The sequence below is a fragment of the Manis javanica genome, chromosome 8 (assembly GCF_040802235.1).
Source record: "Manis javanica isolate MJ-LG chromosome 8, MJ_LKY, whole genome shotgun sequence".
NCBI lineage: Eukaryota > Metazoa > Chordata > Mammalia > Pholidota > Manidae > Manis > Manis javanica.
Genome location: NC_133163.1, coordinates 121,785,885 through 121,804,417, shown reverse-complemented (window position 1 = coordinate 121,804,417; position 18,533 = coordinate 121,785,885). Strand labels below are relative to the sequence as shown.

Sequence of the window (18,533 nt, the reverse complement as noted above, 5' to 3'; positions counted from 1 at the left end):
CGGGGAGCAGAGGGGCCTCTGGGAGCAGAGGGTCCTCTCTCCGTGTGACCTTGGTTCTGCTGGCCTCCCTGTACGGCCACCTGTGGCGCAGGCCGTGTGCTCAGAACCAAGTGTAGTCGCGGCCTAGGGCCTTACTTGGATTGCTGGTGTCATAGCAGCGACCTGCCACATTGTGCTTTTCTGTTTACAAGCGTGTTCTCGGGCCTCTCTAAGAGCAGTTGCTGGTCAGAGGCCAACTCGAGGACGTGCTTGCCTCGTGCTTTCAGGACTGGCCAAGGCAGAAGTTCTTATTCAATCAAGCAAGTTGTACACCTGGGAGTCCCAGGGGGATGCAGGGCTCTGTCCACTCTCTGGCTACAGTCACTGGTCAGAGCTCAGGGCTCTCCCGGGCCTTGCAGATGGCTCTGCATGCACTTATTCTGGGGACTCAGAGACTAAGCTAGAAAGGGGTGGGGGTAGCTATTGAAGAACCCACTTTCACTGTCAATCTTGAGGTCAAAGAAAACCAGGGGCCTGTCTTCTGCTTGGGGGTCGGCGAGGCTGTTGTCCAGGACCCTGAGGGGTCTGGGGCCCTCCAGCTGGAGGTCACTGGACTCGCTGCTGCTGTCATCCAGCTCTTGGGAAGACTGCAACACAGAAAAACCGACAGGTCAGGGGTCCAGAGGGCGAGAGGGAGTGTATTGGCAATGCGAGCACGTGCCTGTGAGCCGGTGTCTGTGGTTGTGTGTGCATGAATGTGGTGTGTGCGGGGACGGAGCAAGCTGGAATGGCTGGGCATCTGCATGCACATGAGGGAGGGCATGTCATTGAGAAAGGGAAGGTGTGTGTTCAAGTATACAGCGTTAGCGAGTAGGGGTGAGAGAAGGAAGGTCATGCAGGCAAGTGGGTGTGCATGAAAACTCAAGTGCAGGACTGAATGCAAAGGTGTGTGTGTGTGTGTGTGTGTGTGCAGCTGGCTATGTAGGAGGTATGAATTTGTGAACCTGTGGTGACATAAGTGTATGTGAAAGTGTGAGAATATGTGAGTGAGAGTGTGGGGGTGAGCAGTGCTGGGTGAGGAGGCTCAGGGGAGGGACGGATGCTATGGTGGGCTTTGCCTCTCTGAGCAAAGTCAGAAGAAACATCATCAACTTGGAAAAGGAGGAAGGAGCCGCATCTCAAACCCCAGATGCTTCTCTGGAAGGGTCTTCTTGTTCCCAAAGCCTGCCAAGGCCCCAGCGTCCTACACAGAGGGGGAGGATTGTCACCACACCTGGGTGGATGTAGAGCCTGGCAGGGAGGGCAGTGGAGGAGGCGGGTTCAGAGCCTGGAGGTGCTCTGTCCCTCGGCAGCCAGGAGCTGGCTGCTGAGGGAAGCCCGCAGCCCACGCCTCCACCAGGCTGGGCACCTGAGCCTCTCTTCTCTCTGGCACCAAGGCAAAATCACTTGGAGAGGCATCAGGGGTTAGGGAAGGGCTCTGGCTCTGATGGTCTTCCAAGGCACTGTGGCTACAGAGGGAATCGGAGCCTCTTTTAATAAATATACAGTTAACTGCTCATCATGTGCCAAACCCAGACATTCAGTCTTTGGGAGCCTGCTCAGAACCTCCTGTGTCTGCCACCTGCGGACATTGGCCAGAGACCAGGAAAAATGGACATGACTAATGTCACAGGGCCAGCTGGGGACCTGCTGGGACAGAGCCCAGCGTGGGCCTCACCTGGGGCTATCAGAGGTCTCCGTGAACTCTGGCTTCTGGCTAATATCCCTGGCCTGGGAGATCATTAGCAAATTCTCTTAGGCCCTTTGACTCTCCAGGTGAAACATTTGTTCTAACAAAACTGTAGCCAAGAGTGGCGTCGTTACCAACCATGGTGAAATGTGCTAGATTTTCCTAGGAGTGGCTATTTTTACCTTATGTGCATTTCATAACCCTACCCCAGGCCCACCAACTTCCTCCCAGTCACTGATAGAAACAGACATTCACTATGAATCCATCTAGAGCTAGTTTTCCTTAGAGAAGCCTGGGAGTCCTGCACATAAGGCCTAATAAAAGACTTTGTCAGATGCCTTGCGTATTGTATCCTTGATTCACCCACGCAACCAAGGCTGCTTTGCATGTCTAGCTCTGAGTCTCTGTCCCAATGTCCCAGCCCCCTTTGCTCCCTGCAAGGAGCCTTCAACAGGTGTCTTGCTTAAAGTTGCTCTGTCTTCTTCCCTAGTTGGAAAAGCTAGTTGTTTTCATCTCCAGACTTCCAGTGCCTGCTCGCACACACGGGCTGGTGGAAAGGGCTGGACTCCCCCTGCTATGCCCTTTCCCCGGGCCTTGGCTCCCTCTTGCCAGTGGCTGAAGAGCCATCCTTAGGCTGAGTCCTCTTTGTTACCCACCGACAAGGCAACACTGGATTTCTCTTCTCCCACTTTCTTTTTGCTCCCAACATAACCACTAAAGCCCCACAGTGGCTGAGTGCCTCCAACTCTCTCCTTCCTACTAGGACTGTCTCTTCAGGCCTTAGAGCCATGGAATTCTCTTCAGAATCGCTTCCAGGACTTGAGCTCCCTGGAGAGCACACCTTTGGGCCAGCTCCCATCTTTATACCTGGCTCATTTATGTGGCCATCAGAATCTTATTTTTAGGGCCTTCCATTGTCTTGGGGTCATTTTCTCTTTTATAGTCACAGAAATGTCCTTTGTCTTGCTGACACCCTGAATAAAAGGGCACCCCTTCCTGCTGAGCTTGTCAATGGAAGGAAGCCTGGATCACTCAGCCCTCATAGATTCCTCTCACCTTAGGGGGCTTCAAGAAAGTATGGCTACTGCGTGGGGCTGGTCTCTCTGGAATGCCTTCCACTGAACCCAGCCAGCTGTAAACTGGATTCCCCCTCGTAGCCTTAAATCCCAGCAACACAGCTGGGAAGTACCAGCTCACTGAAAAGACAGACTTTTCTAAAGACCCAGGTTTAACGGAAGGGCAGGCAGCACACAGAGGCTCTGAGGCAGGGTGTCTTCCCACCCCCTGCCCCCACCCCCAGCTAAAGGAGATGTCTTGTGCCAACCCCTGTGCTCCCATATTTTGAGTGGGTGGGTAGGGAGCATGGAGAGGGAGGGACAGAGGTAGAGACCAGGCCCAGGCCAAGAAAGGGCCTTTCATTGGAAAGGGAAGGGCAGCACAAGGCAATGGAAGGTGGAAGAGGAGAACCCCCCTGGGAGGAAGGGAAAGGGGAAGGTGGGGGTGGGGAAGGCAGGCACTAAAGGCGAAAGGGAAGAGGGACTTCAGAAGTGGTGCTGTGAGTTAAGAACTGAACCACTTTAATGGTCTTTCAAGGATGCAAGTAACTATGGGAATTTGTTTCTCTTTTATACTTGGCTAATGTACAGGTGTTTTTGACTGCAAAACGAGGCTTGGACTGAGCCACGAGGGACCCAGGATTTTTTCACGATACACATGCAGTCTGATTCATGAGCTTAGCTTTCACTTATCTTCATCACAGGCTAACTTAGCAGGCCAGCCGCATTCCAACTCAACCCAGCAAGTCTAATGGCCGTAGCAAGGGTGCTTCTAGGAAGCAGCTAGGTGGACATTGTAATCACCTTCCAAAAGTCTAGGTTCATCTGGAAAGAGCCAACATCTCTCTACCCTGCTGGGTCATATCCCAGCATGTGCATGTCACCTCTGTTCAAGGATGATCATACACAGATGAGCAGCATTTCTCTGATGGGCATCTGAATCCTCCAATTCAGTGGCTCTCTGCTTTGGCTGTGCATTGAAGCTTAAAAAAAAAGTCCTGATGCCTAGGCTGTCCCCTGACCCCTCCACGTGATTACAGTGTGCAGCCAGAGTTGAGGCTGATCTTCCTAATGACCGAGTCCTTCCATGTTTGGTCGCTGGCCAATCAGGAGGGGCCGCAGCATCCAGCCACCTGAACACATCTATCAAGTGTTTGAAATTAATTTTTATCAAGGGACTCTCAAGCTCCTGAGGAATTTTCTCAGCATTCAAGCTTAAGCAACAGCCGGGATCAGTTTAATAAGACACAAACATTACTATTTTGTGCAGACACAGAACTCCCGGCTCTTGCCGTGTGGAAGACCCCAAACATACCTCACATGGATCTATGAACTGGGCCATCCCATTAGCCAGCCTGTGGCCCTGACTGCCCTCTGCCCACTACCCTGGCCCCTCTGCAAGCTGCTGCTGCCCTCAAGGGACAAGGCTCCCATCTCCTCGGCCGACCGTCTGTTTTGTTTTTTTCTGATACACACACTCATCAGCATCCCGGCCCCTCCCTGGACCAGCTGGACCTCGCGGGCCTCCCTGTCCCTGCCGTTCACCACTGCTGCTCTGGGAGGGGCTGCCCACTTGGCTAGGCCCCCTCCTGCTTCCACTTGGTCCTGTTGCTGCCAGGGACTGGGGCCAGTCATCTGTCAAAGACTAGGGGAGGACAGCCATCTCTGCCTTGGATCCTATGTCCAGGAGACCCACTGCTGACCCACCCTGGTTTTTTAAGCACAGTCCCCTCTCCAGGTTCCACCATCGGGCCCAGCCTTGCCCCTCCACTTGACTACAGCTCTATTGCCCCTTCCTGCAGGGCTGAGGGCGCTTACAGATGGCCCTTCCTGCTCAAGCAGAGCCTCCCTGCCCCTGCCCACCGTGCCAGGCCTGCCCCACAGCCCCCAGACGTGTCTAGCCAGACCCCAGCCACTCACCCAGCTGCGGCCTGAGGAGGGACAGTGGCAGGTGGTGGGAGGGGCCACACGCCCTGGTATCCTGAAAATGTGCTGAGCAGTCCGTGCTCTGTAACTCTCACACATACACACACACACACAAGCCTGATAAAGGCCACGGAGAGGGGTCTCGGGACGTGGGAGCCTGGAGCGCCTGCCCCCTCCCTCTTAAGATGCTGCAGGCACGCTAGCATCCCCAGGAGCCTGGAAGGGGCCATGCAAGATGGGCAAGAAATATATGAGGGGAACCTAATTTCTTTTTAAAAGTTTTCTTCAGTAAGTTTGGAACTCTTATTATGTTTAATTTACAAAACATGTCTGAAGAATCCCTGCATAAAAGCAGAGGGCCTTTGGCTCTCACCTCCAGACCTGGTGTCCAGAGGCGAGCAGCTGCTTCTGTTTAGTTCTTCTTAACCTGAAATGCGCTTCTCCTTCCTTCCTTGATTAACTGCACAGACCACCTAGCAACTCCTTGCTGACAGCTGAGGATCAGACTGACCCCCGCGCCCCCCCACGACCAATGTTGCTGGTTTTAGCTCCTCACTGACTCTCACAACGTCTGGAGAGACCACTGGCATCCCAGTCCTTTCCTCCATCTTTCCTTCCCAGGTTTCTACCTCCACCCAGCGTCAGTTTTGCTTTAATCTTACCAAGATTATGGGGTGGAACGAAGCGCCCAGATCTCAGAGGATTTTAGAACATGGAAAAATAAGCCTCAAAGATTGTTTGGCTGTGAGAATAATAAAAGCGGGGGTGTCCAGGGTGGCTCTGGGGTCTTAGCTTCTGTAGTTGGGAAGATGGATTTGCTGAGAGGAAGAGAGACGAATGTGCAGTATGTACAGGGCATCTAGTTGGAGCTGGATGGCACCGGTCTGGAAGGCGAGAGGGAGCACTGGGCATCAGCAGCTGGTGGGCAGTAACTGAAGTCACGGGTGTCGCCGAGATCGCAGGATAGTACAGACTGAGAGAAGGGGGCCTAGAATGAGGGCCAGAGGGACAGCCCGGGAGAGAACAGGGGGCCCCCAAGGAGAGGGAGGAGCAGCCAGAGCTTTAGGAAGAGCCCGAGGACAGTGGTCCTGGAAGTGACCGACTGAGCGCCCAAGGGGCAGGAGGCTGAGGCCAGTTCCCGGGGACGGTGAGGTCCAGGGGGTGGCCACGGGGCTAGCAGCTGCAGTGGAACGGGGTGAAGACCCCTGAGAGGTGAAGGAGCAGAGAGGCCAGGCCGGTGGATTTTAAAGTCCTCCAGGAACAAGGCGGGGCCTGGGTGGGACGAGGAAGCCAAGGAGGCAGGAGCCGCAGTCTTGCCTAGAAGGGGGAGGCAGGACAATGTCTGAGATGAGCCAGGGGAAGTGGGGTTCACCTGGAGACCTGCAACTTCAAAGGCAAAGGGGATCCAGACGGTAGGACCAAAACCGTCCAGAAAGCACAGAGGGACTGACCACATCCTCCACTTCTGATGCTCATAGGATGTGGGAGAAAGAGAAGACACGGTGAGCCAACAGGAGAACAAGTTCAGCGCAAGGAGGACTGAGCCCCCTGCGGGCAAGAGCCAAGTTCAGCAGGGGATGTGGTGGTCGTGGAAGAAGGGTTTGCGAGGGTGATCTTTCAACAATTATTTATTGAGCAGCCGCATCTGCCAGTCCTGGGATTGACACAGTCCCTGCCCTCACAGGCTTAGATCCTGGCAGAGGCCTGGTGGGAAGGCCTGGCATGGGGGATGCGACAGTGGAAGGTGCAAAGGGCAAGAGACGCTTCCTCTTCTTGGGCAAAGACACCCAGGGATGTGGGGACTGTGGCCTGAATCTTAGCCACGTCCTCTCAGCTGACGAGGACTTAAGTCACTCTGCCAGGGTCCATGTAGCCATTCATGCCTTGGTTCATTCTTCGACCACAATGTACTGCATGCCCACTGTGCGTAGGCTGGGCACACAGTGGGACAGAGGCAGCTCAGGGAGCAGGGCATGGTGTCTGGTGCAAAGGTCGCAAGGACGGTGGCCAGTCACTACAGGGGAGGGAGGCACTAGGGACTCTCAGAGGCTTCTCTGAGGGGTGCTGGCCTGGTGGGGGGCCCCTGGAGATGGGGTGGTCGGAATGCAATTGGAGGGACTCCCAGTGGGACCTGGACTTGGGGATTATCTGTGGGGGCTCTGTCAGAATCCTGGGGGGAGATCCCTGCCCTGAGAGCCAGGGGCGCTCCGCTTCCCCCCACTGCCCCCTGGAGAGAGGGATCAAGCTGGGGAGCCACAGAGGAGAGAGGAAGGGCAAAGAACCTGTTAAGCCACTGGACTACACGGTGGGAGCCCCGGAGGGAAAGGCCATGGGATCGCACTGCCCCTCGTGCCTGGTGGGGTTGGCGGATGGCCCTTTGGAGGTGGGCAGGACAGTCCTGGGGACTGGCAGGGGTGGTGGCTTGGACTGTGGAGGGAGGACAGTCCCACACAGGGGCACCATATGGTTTGAAGGGCAGCTGGAAGATGTGATGGCAAGTGCGTCTTTGTGTTCTGTATGACAGGAAGCTGCGGCCACGGTGGATGGCAGTGTCCTCCTGGTGACCGGCAGGCTGGCTGGGATACTCGGCATCAGTGACGGCAGCGTGCTCGGAGGGATGGTGGGACGGCCAGGCCAGGGGGCGGCATGTGCCGCGGGGCAGACAGGAGGCCTGGCAAGGGTGGGGGGCTCCTCGGGCTCCCAGCAGGGGGTGGGCTGACGCAGACTGTGGCTCTTCCGTCTCCGTGGGCTCCGCAGGCTTTCCAATACAGAACCTCAGACTGAGGGCCGGGAGGGACCTCAGGGGCCACCCCGTCCCACCTTTCACTCGGTTCAGATCCCCTTTTCCCCTGAACAAAGACAGCCCAGCCTCTATTAAATCTCTAGGGACAGAAGGGTCATGACCCACAAGGCACTTGTTTCAGTGTGGGGCGGCTTTAAATAGGTTTTCTTCTCACATGGAGTGGAAATTTGCTTGCCTGGACCCTGTGTGGTGCTGCCCGTGCCCTCACAGCCCTGCACTGGCCCTGGCTGGCCCTCACTGAACCAGGGAAGGGGGTTTTGGATGTGGTCCTCATTGAGGACATAAGAGGCCAGAAAATACATAAGGAAGCTGCAGCAGAGGTGCTGGCTAGTCCAGGAGAGACAGGGCCCCGGCAGGCAGCACCGCCCGCATTTTGGAGGAGTACGTGCGGTTACGGTACAGAAAGCTCCTGCCCTGGTGTGGAGGCCGGCAGCTGGCACTGGGAGACTGTCCTCAGGACAGCTCAGGACTCACTGCCTCGCTGGAAAATCCCCCAGGTGCAAAGCGAGTCTGAGAGTCACCTGCTGTGGCTGTGCCCCCTGGGACCTGGAACCGGGGGAGGCAGGAGTCCTGGGCCGAACTTCTGGGCCACTCACCGAGTCTTCGGCATCAGAGTCTTCTGAGCTGCTGATCACGACAATGCGTTCCTCTGAAACGGGGCAGGAGAGACAGCATTAGGCGCCGCCGGGGATGCCTGCTGGGTGGGGCCTGGGATGTTCCCCCGTGCGCCCTACAATGCGGGGTGGGAACACCCACCACGTGCCAGCGTGGATCTGTTCGTTCAAAGTGGCCTTCCATCACGGCCTGCTGGGCCTTGTCTCTGAGTGCTTAATTTAGCTGCTGGCCCTGAATTCAGAATTTGTTCCCCAGAGAGGAGGCTGGATAACCACCACCTGGATTAGCACCCACCAACAAACAGTTCTTGGGAGACCCTCCCCGTGCAGAGACAGAGGGCTAGCTGGGCACTGTGCGCGAGCCAGAGGCAGGAGCTACGGAACACGGGTTCAGCCCCTCACGTTCCCCATACTGGAGTCCCAGCAAAGCACACGGGGAACCACATCCATTTTCCTCTCCTGGGCCAACAGCAGGCTCTCCCTGCCCCATGTGGTGGCAGCTGAAAGCAGGACACATGGTGAATGATGTTGGCTTTGGGGTCCTGAGTGGGGTCAGGATGAGGAAGAGGGCAGGGCCCCACCAGCACCTGGGGGACAGCGTACAGGCCTCAGCCTCTGCTGCCCATCCACCTCCCTACCTGCCTCCCTGGGGTCACTGGTCGCATGGTTGCTGTTTGGCAGGAAGTCCTCACTCCCTGTGGTGGGGCTCTCAGGGCTGGGACGCCCGTCCAGGTGGGGTGGCGAGACTGCCTTGGAGGTGCTAGGTCTGGGCTGCTCAGGGGACCTCTGGGCCAACCTCGCCTCCTTCTCGTCCTCAGACTCCATCTTGATGGCCTTCCTGGGACCCTCGGTCTGGCAGGACTTTCTCTTCTGTGGTATGACTGTGTCGGAGACCTCCTGCGTAGTGGGGAGTCACAGGACCAGGTCAAGAGCCTCCAGGGGCCCTGGGGTGGTGGGCAGAGGCCCAGACCTGGGAGGCAGGGGCCTGCGGTACCCCCACCTCCCACCTTTGCTCCTGCTGCCCCTCTGCTCTCTGCCATGCAGATCATGCCTCTCTCCACGTAGGCAGCTGCCCAGGCCCCCACGCACACTATGGCCCTGCCTGCAGATTGCCAACCTCTACTTGCCGGGGAGCGGCTCCTGCTTAGAGGGGGACTGCCTGACAGGGCAGCTGGGAGCAAGGCAGAGAACAGAGAAGGTGCTGAGTAAGGACTGGTTGGTTTTTCACCCAGCTCTGCTCCTCCCGCCCGGTGGGATCAGGCCCTTGAGGAAGTGAGGCCAGGGCTGAGAGAGCCTTACCTCTCTAAAGGAGGAGTCTCTGATGGAGTAGGCATATACTGGCACAGGGTGTGCCCCGGGCACCGACTGCACCATAGCCACAGGCTGGGTCTCAGCCAGCCCTGGGACCTGTGCCTGAGCCCTCTGCACCTTCTCTGTCTGCAAAGTCAGGAAACCAGAGAGTCAGAAATGACCAGGAAGTAGGCCCAGGGCTGGGCCCCCAGGCCTGGGGTCAGCCCAGCTCTCAGGACCTCTCCCAGCCACAGGTGCAAGCCGGCTGTGGTCTACAGCCCAGAGCCCAGAACCCACTGGGGGCCAGGAGTCCTGCCCGTACCCTTCATGACTTTACCTCCTTCTCACCCTGAGGTGCTGGCATCCAGGGACCCCTTCAGTTCCTGTCAGTGTGTTCCAACAGGGTCACAAGACGGCCTTGGGATCACACTGCCCAGCAACTCCTCAAGGCCCCCTAGACAGCTAGCCCCAGCCGACACGCCTCCAGGGACAAGCGCTCACTACCGACGGAGAGAGTGCCTCCACCGCGGCGAAGTCTTAGCCGTGAAGACACTGCCCCACTGAGCTGAAACTGGCCGCTCAGTAACCTTCTCTCCGCCCCCTGGGCCTTAATTCCACCTGAGTCAGAACAGATTTACACACTTAGAACTCTCAGCGCCTCACTCATCCTGTATAAAATGGGAATAATAATACAGCTGACCCTGACCAACACAGGTTTGAAGTGCACGGGTCCACTTAGGTGCAGATTTTTTCAATGAATAAATTGGGAAATTACGGAGATTTATGCTAATTTGAAAAAACATTTCTTTCCCTGTAGTTTACTTTATTGTAAGTATACAGTATATCACACATATAACACACAAAATATGTGTTCATTGACTATGTTATCCATAAGGCTTCTGGTCAACAGTAGGCTATCAGTCATTACATTTTTGGGAGTTAGAAGTTAAACACAGATTTTCAACTGCACAGCAGGGGTTGGTGCCCCTAATGCTTGCATTGCTCAAGAGTCAGCTGTACCATCTGCCTTTGAGAGTAAAGTGGATGAAATGTGTCACTACAGGTAAAATGCTTAGAAGAGTATCTGGCACTTTGTAAGCACCACTAATGATGACGATGATAAATACTGTTTTTACTACCACTTCATGCCAGCCACAGTACTGAGTGCTTCACATACCTGCTCCTAAATGAGGCAGGGGCAATTCCTTAAAAAGTTAAATATAGAATTTCCAATACAACAATTCTACTCTTAGGCATACACCCAAAGAACTGAAAACAGATGTTTAAGTAGAACCTTGCACACAAATGTTCACAGCAGCATTATTCACAAAAGCCAAAGGGTGGAAACAACCCAGATGTCTATCAACTGATGAATGAATAAACCACATGTGGGACAGCCATATAGTGGAACATTATTCAGCCGTAAAAAAGAATGAAGTTCTGACACATGCGACACAGATAAACCTTGAACACATTAGGCTAAATGAAAAAAGCCAGCCACAAAAGAACAACTATTGCATGATTCCATTTATATAAAATATCCAGAAAAGCTAAATGCATGTAGACAGAAAGCCAACTGGTGGTTGCCAGGAGGAGAAAATAAAAAGTGAGTTCTTCAAGGGTACCAGATTTCCTTGTGGGGTCATGAAAATATTCTGGAACCAGATAGGTGGGATGGCTGAACAAGATTGTGAGTGTACTACATGTCACTCAATTGTACACTTGAAAATGGTGAATTTTCTTATGTGAATTTTACCACACAAGGAAAATATACTTAGAAAAAAATGTAGGTGCCCTACTATGATTCTTGCCAATCTAGAGAGAAGGAAACCGAGGCACCAGAGACATGAAATGATTTCCTAAGGTCACATACCTAATCAGCCACTGAGAAAAGCTGTACTGGAAGAGCCAGGGCTGGACTGTGAGATCATGAGGCCAGGGATATGCTTCCTTCAGGGGGACAAGCTCTGTCCCACCTGTGTGGCAGAGGGCATGGTCAGGTCCACCCTCACAGGGGAACACCAGGAGCTACCTGGCCAAGCGTTGGGCACATGCTGGGCAACGGAACCCAAGGTAAGGCTCTTCCTGGTATCAGCGCTTTGATGGGGGATGTGGGCTCTGCATGCCTTGCTGTGACAGACTGACTTCCTTCTTTCTGAGCCCCCTTTCCAGGTTTTTTTCCTTCACATCTTTACAAAAAGGGAGGAGAGTTGTCTCTGTGGATCAGAGGGGAGCCTGCCTAGGGGAGGGGAGAGGACAGATGACGTCCCAGGCCTCTAGGAAAGTACACAGTCTCCACTGAGCACTCCACACCAATGGTTTTCAAACTATAGTCCGTGTCCCACTAGTGGACCATGAAAGCAGTCAAGTGGGTATACCAGCATTTCGTTTTTATATTACGTAGAACAGTGCAAAATAGAAAATACTAGAGTTCATTCCATGTAATAAGTGTAATTTGTTTTGCAAAACTTGTTCTGGCTACAGATATGTGTGTGCATTTGTATATACTGGAGACTAGTTGTGAGCTATATTTCTTACAATGGGTGAGGTCAAAAAAGTTTAAACCACCCTATATCCATTAGAATGGCTACTATTGAAAAAAGTGTGGGTGAAAATGTGAGGTAACTGGAATCTCTGTGCACTGTTGGTGGGAATGTAGAATGCTGTAACCGCTATGGAATACTGCATGGCAGTTCCTCAAAAAATTAAAAATAGAAATTAAAAATCAAAAATGATCTAGCAATCCTTCTAGGGAAATCTTATGTTACACGTATTTTAACGCCATTAAAATAAAATAAAAAAATTGAAAGTGCCGTGCTCTATTTGTGTCTGGGTCTACAAACTGCTGGTATGTAACAGACCCTGTTAACTTTAGAAATAAAACTGTAAGTTATTTTACCAGCAAAAATGGGTTTATTAGGGAACAGCAGAGAATTACAATTAACAACAGGCAAGCTATGGTACAAGCTGGATAACAAAGCTGAGGAAAGTTCTTTTACAGAGGAAAAGGTGGGTGGGTTCGGAGAGCTGTTACAAAAAAGTCCATTGGAGTAAACTGAGTTGGAAGTATAGTGGATTTTCATTGGCCGAGTTGTGACAGTTCTCATTGGCTGAGCTGTTGCAGGGGAGGAGAAAAAACTTTCTCCTGCTGGGGTGGTGCAGTAGCAGCCAAAGCAGCAAGGACTTGTAAGGTCTCTCTCTTCCCCTTGGGTCTGCAACTGACTACGAGTGGTAGTAGTCACCCTACGCGGGTGACTCTTTTTTCTTAATTTTCACAACCCTCTTTCCATGTGGGCAGTGAACTCCTGTAATGCAGGGCTGAGCCTCTGCCTCTGCCTCAGTCCTACCCACCCCAGACAACCCCTGCCCCTGGCCATGTTAACAAAGCAGGAGACACACCTGAGAGTAAAGACAAAAAATCATGATGCCTGCCTCACTCTAGCTGCCGCACCTACCTTCTGCATCCACATCCTTCCCCTAGCTCCACCAGCCAGACTGCCAGCCCCTCCTCCAGCCTATTAACAAAGTGAAAGCAAGAGACTTTTGCAAAAAGAGCCTGTTTCTGATGCTTCAAGTTCAAACTGGTTAGCAGATAGTAAGAGGTCACATCAAGACAAAGACCCAGCAAAATACCTAGACCTTACACAATTCAGTACGGGCTCTCTTGCTGTCCATTATTCAGCATCTGGCACCTGGAAGACAGCCAAGATCTGTGGACCAGGGCACTTTCCACTATCATTCATATGATTTCTTTGGGGACATTATTCATTCTAGCATTGTTTGTAATACCAAAACAACCTAAATATGCATCGACAGGGAATTGGCTACATACAGCATGCTCCATCCATTCAACAGAACACCGTGCAGATGCAAAAAGGCACCAGGAAGCTCCCTACCTATTGGTAGGGCAAGAATTTTGGAATACGTGATTGGGTGAAAAAGCCTGGGGCACACTACTATGAATATATGGTATTATGCCACCTTTGTGCAAAAATAGAATAGAAAAAGCAAATATTTATAATCATATCTGCTTATAATTACATAAAAAAATTCTGGAAGGATCTGTACGAAATTGATAAAGATAGGTATATAGAGTGTAAGAAGTGGAAAGATAGAGGAGGTGTGAGGTATTATCACTTTTATGTTTTTATTTCTGAACTATGTGGCTGACTAAAAATAAAATAAAATGTCATTTTTTACTTTTGAAGCTGTGTATATGGGGATGCAGTACCCAAGGCAGTTAGGAATTGGCTTCTAGTCCTGCCCCTAACTTGTGTGGCCTCTAGTTAAGTCACATCCTTTCTCTGGGCCTTAGCTTCAGCCGCTGTAAAAGAGTGGGGTTAGACTACTTATGTTCTCTTAGCTCTAAAACTCTCAGATCCTAAATCCTGCCTCCTCCAGGAAGCCTCTCCTGATTGCCTCAGCCTTCGGCAATCTCTCTCCTAGGAAAGGTTTACCACCTTGACTACCCCCACTAGAAGACCTGCTTTCCATGGAGTCTGATCAGTCCTGGGCCCAGATCCTTGGCAGGCACATGCAAAGCTGGATGACCAGGAAGGGAAAGACACCAGACGCCTGGTCCAGGAAGGAACTGAGGAAGCTTATCCTGGAGGAGAGGAGTCATGCACGCAAGCACCCAAGAGGGCAAGTTAAAGGGACGCCATCACACTTCCACCCAGAGAAGTACTCCAAGAGCAGTCCAGAGACAGGAGTGGCTGCCTCCAGAAAAAGCAAGGTTCCTGTCCTTGGAGGTATGTGTGTTAAAACTGGACAGCCACAGGCGAGGGGCGTTGCAGAGGGAATGTCAATATTAGAGGGGGTATGGGTGCCTTCCAACCCCGAGAAACTATGGTTCTTGGATATACACTGACCCTGAAATCCACTAGTGTAATCCAGGCTTCTGGGATCAGGTCTGACTCCTGGCCCCACTCTCCATTCCTCTCCAAGAACCACAAATGAGGGAAGAGGAGGGGAGGCCTTCGTGTCAACCTCAGGAAAAGGCTCACCCATCTGGGGTGGGGTGCAAGGAAGGTAAAGGTGATCTGCCACATCTCTCAGGGTTCCCTTCTGGAGGACCACCTCCTTCCCCTCCTGTCACCTTCTGGGTCCAAACCCTCCTAAACCCATCAAGAGCTACTTTGGCACGTAGGAGCCCAGAGCCAGCCAGCCAGCCTTCCCTTTACTCCCTGCCACCGAAAGCTCCAGTGCAGCCCCTTGTTGTCCCTCTCAGGCACTCTCCTCCTCTACTGTCTGCACCACAGGGACAACAAGTCTCAGCTGTTTCCTTTCTGACACAAGGGAACCCCAAATCCACTTGACCTGCTAAACCATAGTGCCTCCCCTTCAGACCTCAAACCCATCTCACCAGGTCACTGTCAGTAGGATCGCTGGACGTGCTGGCAGCCTCTGGGCTGGCTGTCCTGGGTAGAGCTGCATCTGAAGAACACAGAGAAGGTCACAAGCAGGTCAGGGACATCGCAGGTGAGAGGCATCCTGGCCTGGGACAGTGACAGATGGAATGTCCCTGTTATTTTTCCTGGAGACCCATTCTCCAGGGCCTCTTCCAGCACTGGGGCAGCTCTATAGCAGGGCTGGTAGGAAGACTGTCTGACTGCAATGGGCATGAACCCAGCCAGAAGGGAGAAAGGGGTGGCACTAGAAAGTGCTTGCCTTAGGCTCCAAACCCCACATGCACCTCTACCTCTGGGCCACCACCAAGGCAGAGTGTGAGCAGTCCTAAAGTTGTGACTGCTCACTGACTTTTCTGAACACAGTGAGAACTCCATGACGCTCTTCTGACCTGAAGCCTGATTTTTATTCAGTTTATTCTAAATTTCTCACGCTTTAGAATAAAACTCTTTTCTCTGCCACTGCCTGGTTACAACAACCAAGGCAAGCTGTTTAGACTCAGTGGGGTCACTTCCTGTATATGGGGAACGTTCACTGCCTAGGGGAAGGCACAAGTCCATGCCCACTCTAGGTTTATACTTTGATGAGCCTATGTCCACCATCAGCTCAAAGGTCAGGAGTGAGGGAGGGAGCCCTCTATCATTGGCACCTGCCCCGGTGTCTTCAGATTCTGTATCCTCTCTCCCCTCTCTCAGTAGGGCATCCTCACACCAGCTGTCCAGAGCTCAGGTCCCAGCCTAGAGATTCTGTCTAAAAGCCATTAAGGCCTCCTCCCCTTGGAGGCCCTGTTGTGTACCTCCCACCCCATGTCTCTTGAAAGCCCATCTGATGTCTCCAGCATAAACAAAGCTACTACAACTCCTGAATTTGGACTGCACAGCCACATGCTGTCTCACTCTCCAGCTATGTGATGTGCCCCCAGCCCGTCGCCCGGATGACTGGACAACTTGAGGTCAGGAACTGGTCTGCTGTGTCCCTACTTCTCAAGTGCATAGTACCAGGCAGGGCCCACGAAGGTCGGCAGCTGGTTCTGATGGCAGGCTATTATGATGGGGGCAAAGGAACTCCTCCACCGAGTCACAGTGTGGTTTTGGGTAAGCACCCAAAAACCCCAGGGAGTTTCCTCAGCCCCCTTCTGCCCGCACTTCACATTCTAGCTTACTTCTCTGTTGCTGGGCATGGGGCTCTAGAGAACCTTCCGGAGTGGTTGGTCCCTCTGGGGCTAAAATGATCCTGGGTCTGGTTCTCAGCTTTATACTTTCTTGACTTCCCCAAGAGTTTTCAAGATCACAGCTAATCTAAAGTATTGTAAATTAGTGAAACATAACCCTTTAGGGTGGCTGCAGCCCCATGTTAGGGCCTCCTCTTCCCGTTCCCCTGCATCCTGGAACATATGATGTGCTCAAACCAAGAGACTCGATAAAAACCCCAGTTTCCTTTTCTGTCACGTGATGACGAAATGATCTTTTCTGCCTTGCTTTATCCAGGGAGCAGCAGCAAGGCACTGGCCATCAGAGTGGCTGCGGTGCTCACCTGTCTCCTGGGTGATGCAGGCGGTGAGGTTCTGCAGGCGCACCTTGAATTCGTCGAAGCTGTCGGGGCGCACAGAGACCTGCTGGCTCTGGGGCTCCTCCTGGCGCAGACGGCAGAGCGCCTCGCGCAGGAAACCGTACATGTCCAGCACCTCCTGGTCTGAGGCGTAGAGCTTCATTCTCTGCACGAGCGCGCCACCCATGCGGATGCGCTGCAGCACAGCGTCCAGGCGGCTAAGCTGGCCTGCCATCTCTTCGTACTCGTGCTGGTACCGCGCATTCACCTCTTCTAGCAGCTGGTGCTCCTGCGCCATCAGGTGCGCTACCACCTGGCGCACGCGCGCCCGGATCTGCTCCTCGGTGTCTGCGCGCGCGCGGCCCAGCTGGCTGACAGCCGAGCGCATCTGCGCGTGCGCCGCACCAAAGGTGCGGTCCTGCTCCCGCAGATCCTGTATCATGGTGTCCAGCTCCTCCTGCCGCTGCTGGATCTCCGCGTTGATGTCGCACTTGAGCTCGCTGTGACCGCTATCCAGGAGTGCACACGAGCAGCAGAGCGGCTTGGAGCAGCCTCGACAGTAGATGCTGCGGACACACAAGACTGGCCTGATTTAGGGGGTCTCCTGCTCCCCCCGCCCTTTAAATTTTCGTTATTAAATTCCTCTTCAAAACTACAGTACTTTGAATCACGGTATATTTCTAGGTTCATGCTTTTTCCAGTTCAGTGTTTGTGGTTATGGTGATAGTAACCAAACTACCAATAAAACATTAGAACTTCAAAAAGTGACTAAAGTAACGATAGCCTCCATCCTGAAACAATGCAAAGACATACGCATAAATGTTAACCATCTCTTCCCACCACTGCTGAATTTCCTTTCCATACCTCCAAGGCAACGGGGTGAGCACTTGGATCCATCCTTGCGCATCCCTCTCTACTCAAACCACTACATACTCATTCTATGAAGCCAGCATCACCCTAATACCAAAACCAGGCAAAGACCCCACCAAAAAAGAAAATTACAGACCAATATCCCTGATGAACGTAGATGCAAAAATACTTAATAAAACATTAGCAAACTGAATTCAAAAGTATATCAAAAGGATCATACACCATGACCAAGTGGGATTCATCCCAGGGATGCAAGGATGGTACAACATTCGAAAATCCATCAACATCATCCACCACATCAACAAAAAGAAAGACACAAACCACATGATCATCTCCATAGATGCTGAAAAAGCATTTGACAAAATTTAACATCCATTCATGATAAAAACTCTCAGCAAAATGGGAATAGAGGGCAAGTACCTCAACATAATAAAGGCCATATATCATAAACCCACAGCCAACATTATACTGAACAAGAAGCTGAAAGCTTTTCCTCTGAGATTGGGAACTAGACAGGGATGCCCACTCTCCCCTCTGCTATTTAACATAGTACTGGAGGTCCTAGCCACGGCAATCAGACAAAACAAAGAAATACAAGGAATCCAGATTGGTAAAGAAGAAGTTAAACTGTCACTATTTGCAGATGACATGATATTGTACTTAAAAAACTCTAAAGAATCCACCCCAAAACTACTAGAACTGATATCGGAATACAGCAAAGTTGCAGGATACAAAATTAACACACAGAAATCTGTAGCTTTCCTATACACTAACAATGAACCAATAGAAAGAGAAATCAGGAAAACAATTCCATTCACAATTGCATCAAAAAGAATAAAATACCTAAGAATAAATCTAACCAAAGAAGTGAATGACCTATACTCTGAAAACTACAAGTTACTCTTAAGAGAAATTAAAGGGGACACTAACAGATGGAAACTCATCCCATGCTCGTGGATAGGAAGAATCAATATCGTCAAAATGGCCATCCTGCCCAAAGCAATATACAGATTTGATGCAATCCCTCTCAAATTACCAGCAACATTCTTCAATGAACTGGAACAAATAATTCAAAAATTCATATGGAAACACCAAAGACCCTGAATAGCCAAAGCAATCCTATGAAAGAAGAATAAAGTAGGGGGGATCTCACTCCCCAACTTCAAGCTCTACTATAAAGCCATAGTAATCAAGACAATTTGGCACTGGCACAAGAACAGAGCCACAGACCAGTGGAACAGACTAGAGACTCCAGACATTAACCCAAACATATATGGTCAATTAATATTTGACAAAGGAGCCATGGACAT

General features: G+C 52.0%; 1 protein-coding gene across 9 annotated transcripts in view; it reads right to left on the bottom strand.

The window, feature by feature from the left end:
- The window catches only part of PML (PML nuclear body scaffold), a 45,141-nt gene that overhangs the window by 4,215 nt on the left and 22,393 nt on the right, over positions 1 to 18,533 (bottom strand). For 2 of the 9 annotated variants that reach the window (XM_073212166.1, XM_073212173.1), the window contains 6 exons: positions 16,339 to 16,919; positions 14,762 to 14,832; positions 9,406 to 9,543; positions 8,745 to 9,003; positions 8,014 to 8,141; positions 476 to 626 (listed from right to left, as the gene is read on the bottom strand). In XM_073212166.1, coding sequence (XP_073068267.1) covers positions 476 to 626; positions 8,014 to 8,141; positions 8,745 to 9,003; positions 9,406 to 9,543; positions 14,762 to 14,832; positions 16,339 to 16,919 — 1,328 coding nt within the window. Of the gene's footprint in view, positions 1 to 475; positions 627 to 6,301; positions 7,448 to 8,013; positions 8,142 to 8,744; positions 9,004 to 9,405; positions 9,544 to 14,761; positions 14,833 to 16,338; positions 16,920 to 18,533 lie in introns of those variants that run through there. The other 7 variants (XM_073212167.1, XM_073212170.1, XM_073212171.1 and 4 more) reach the window with 7 other exon arrangements.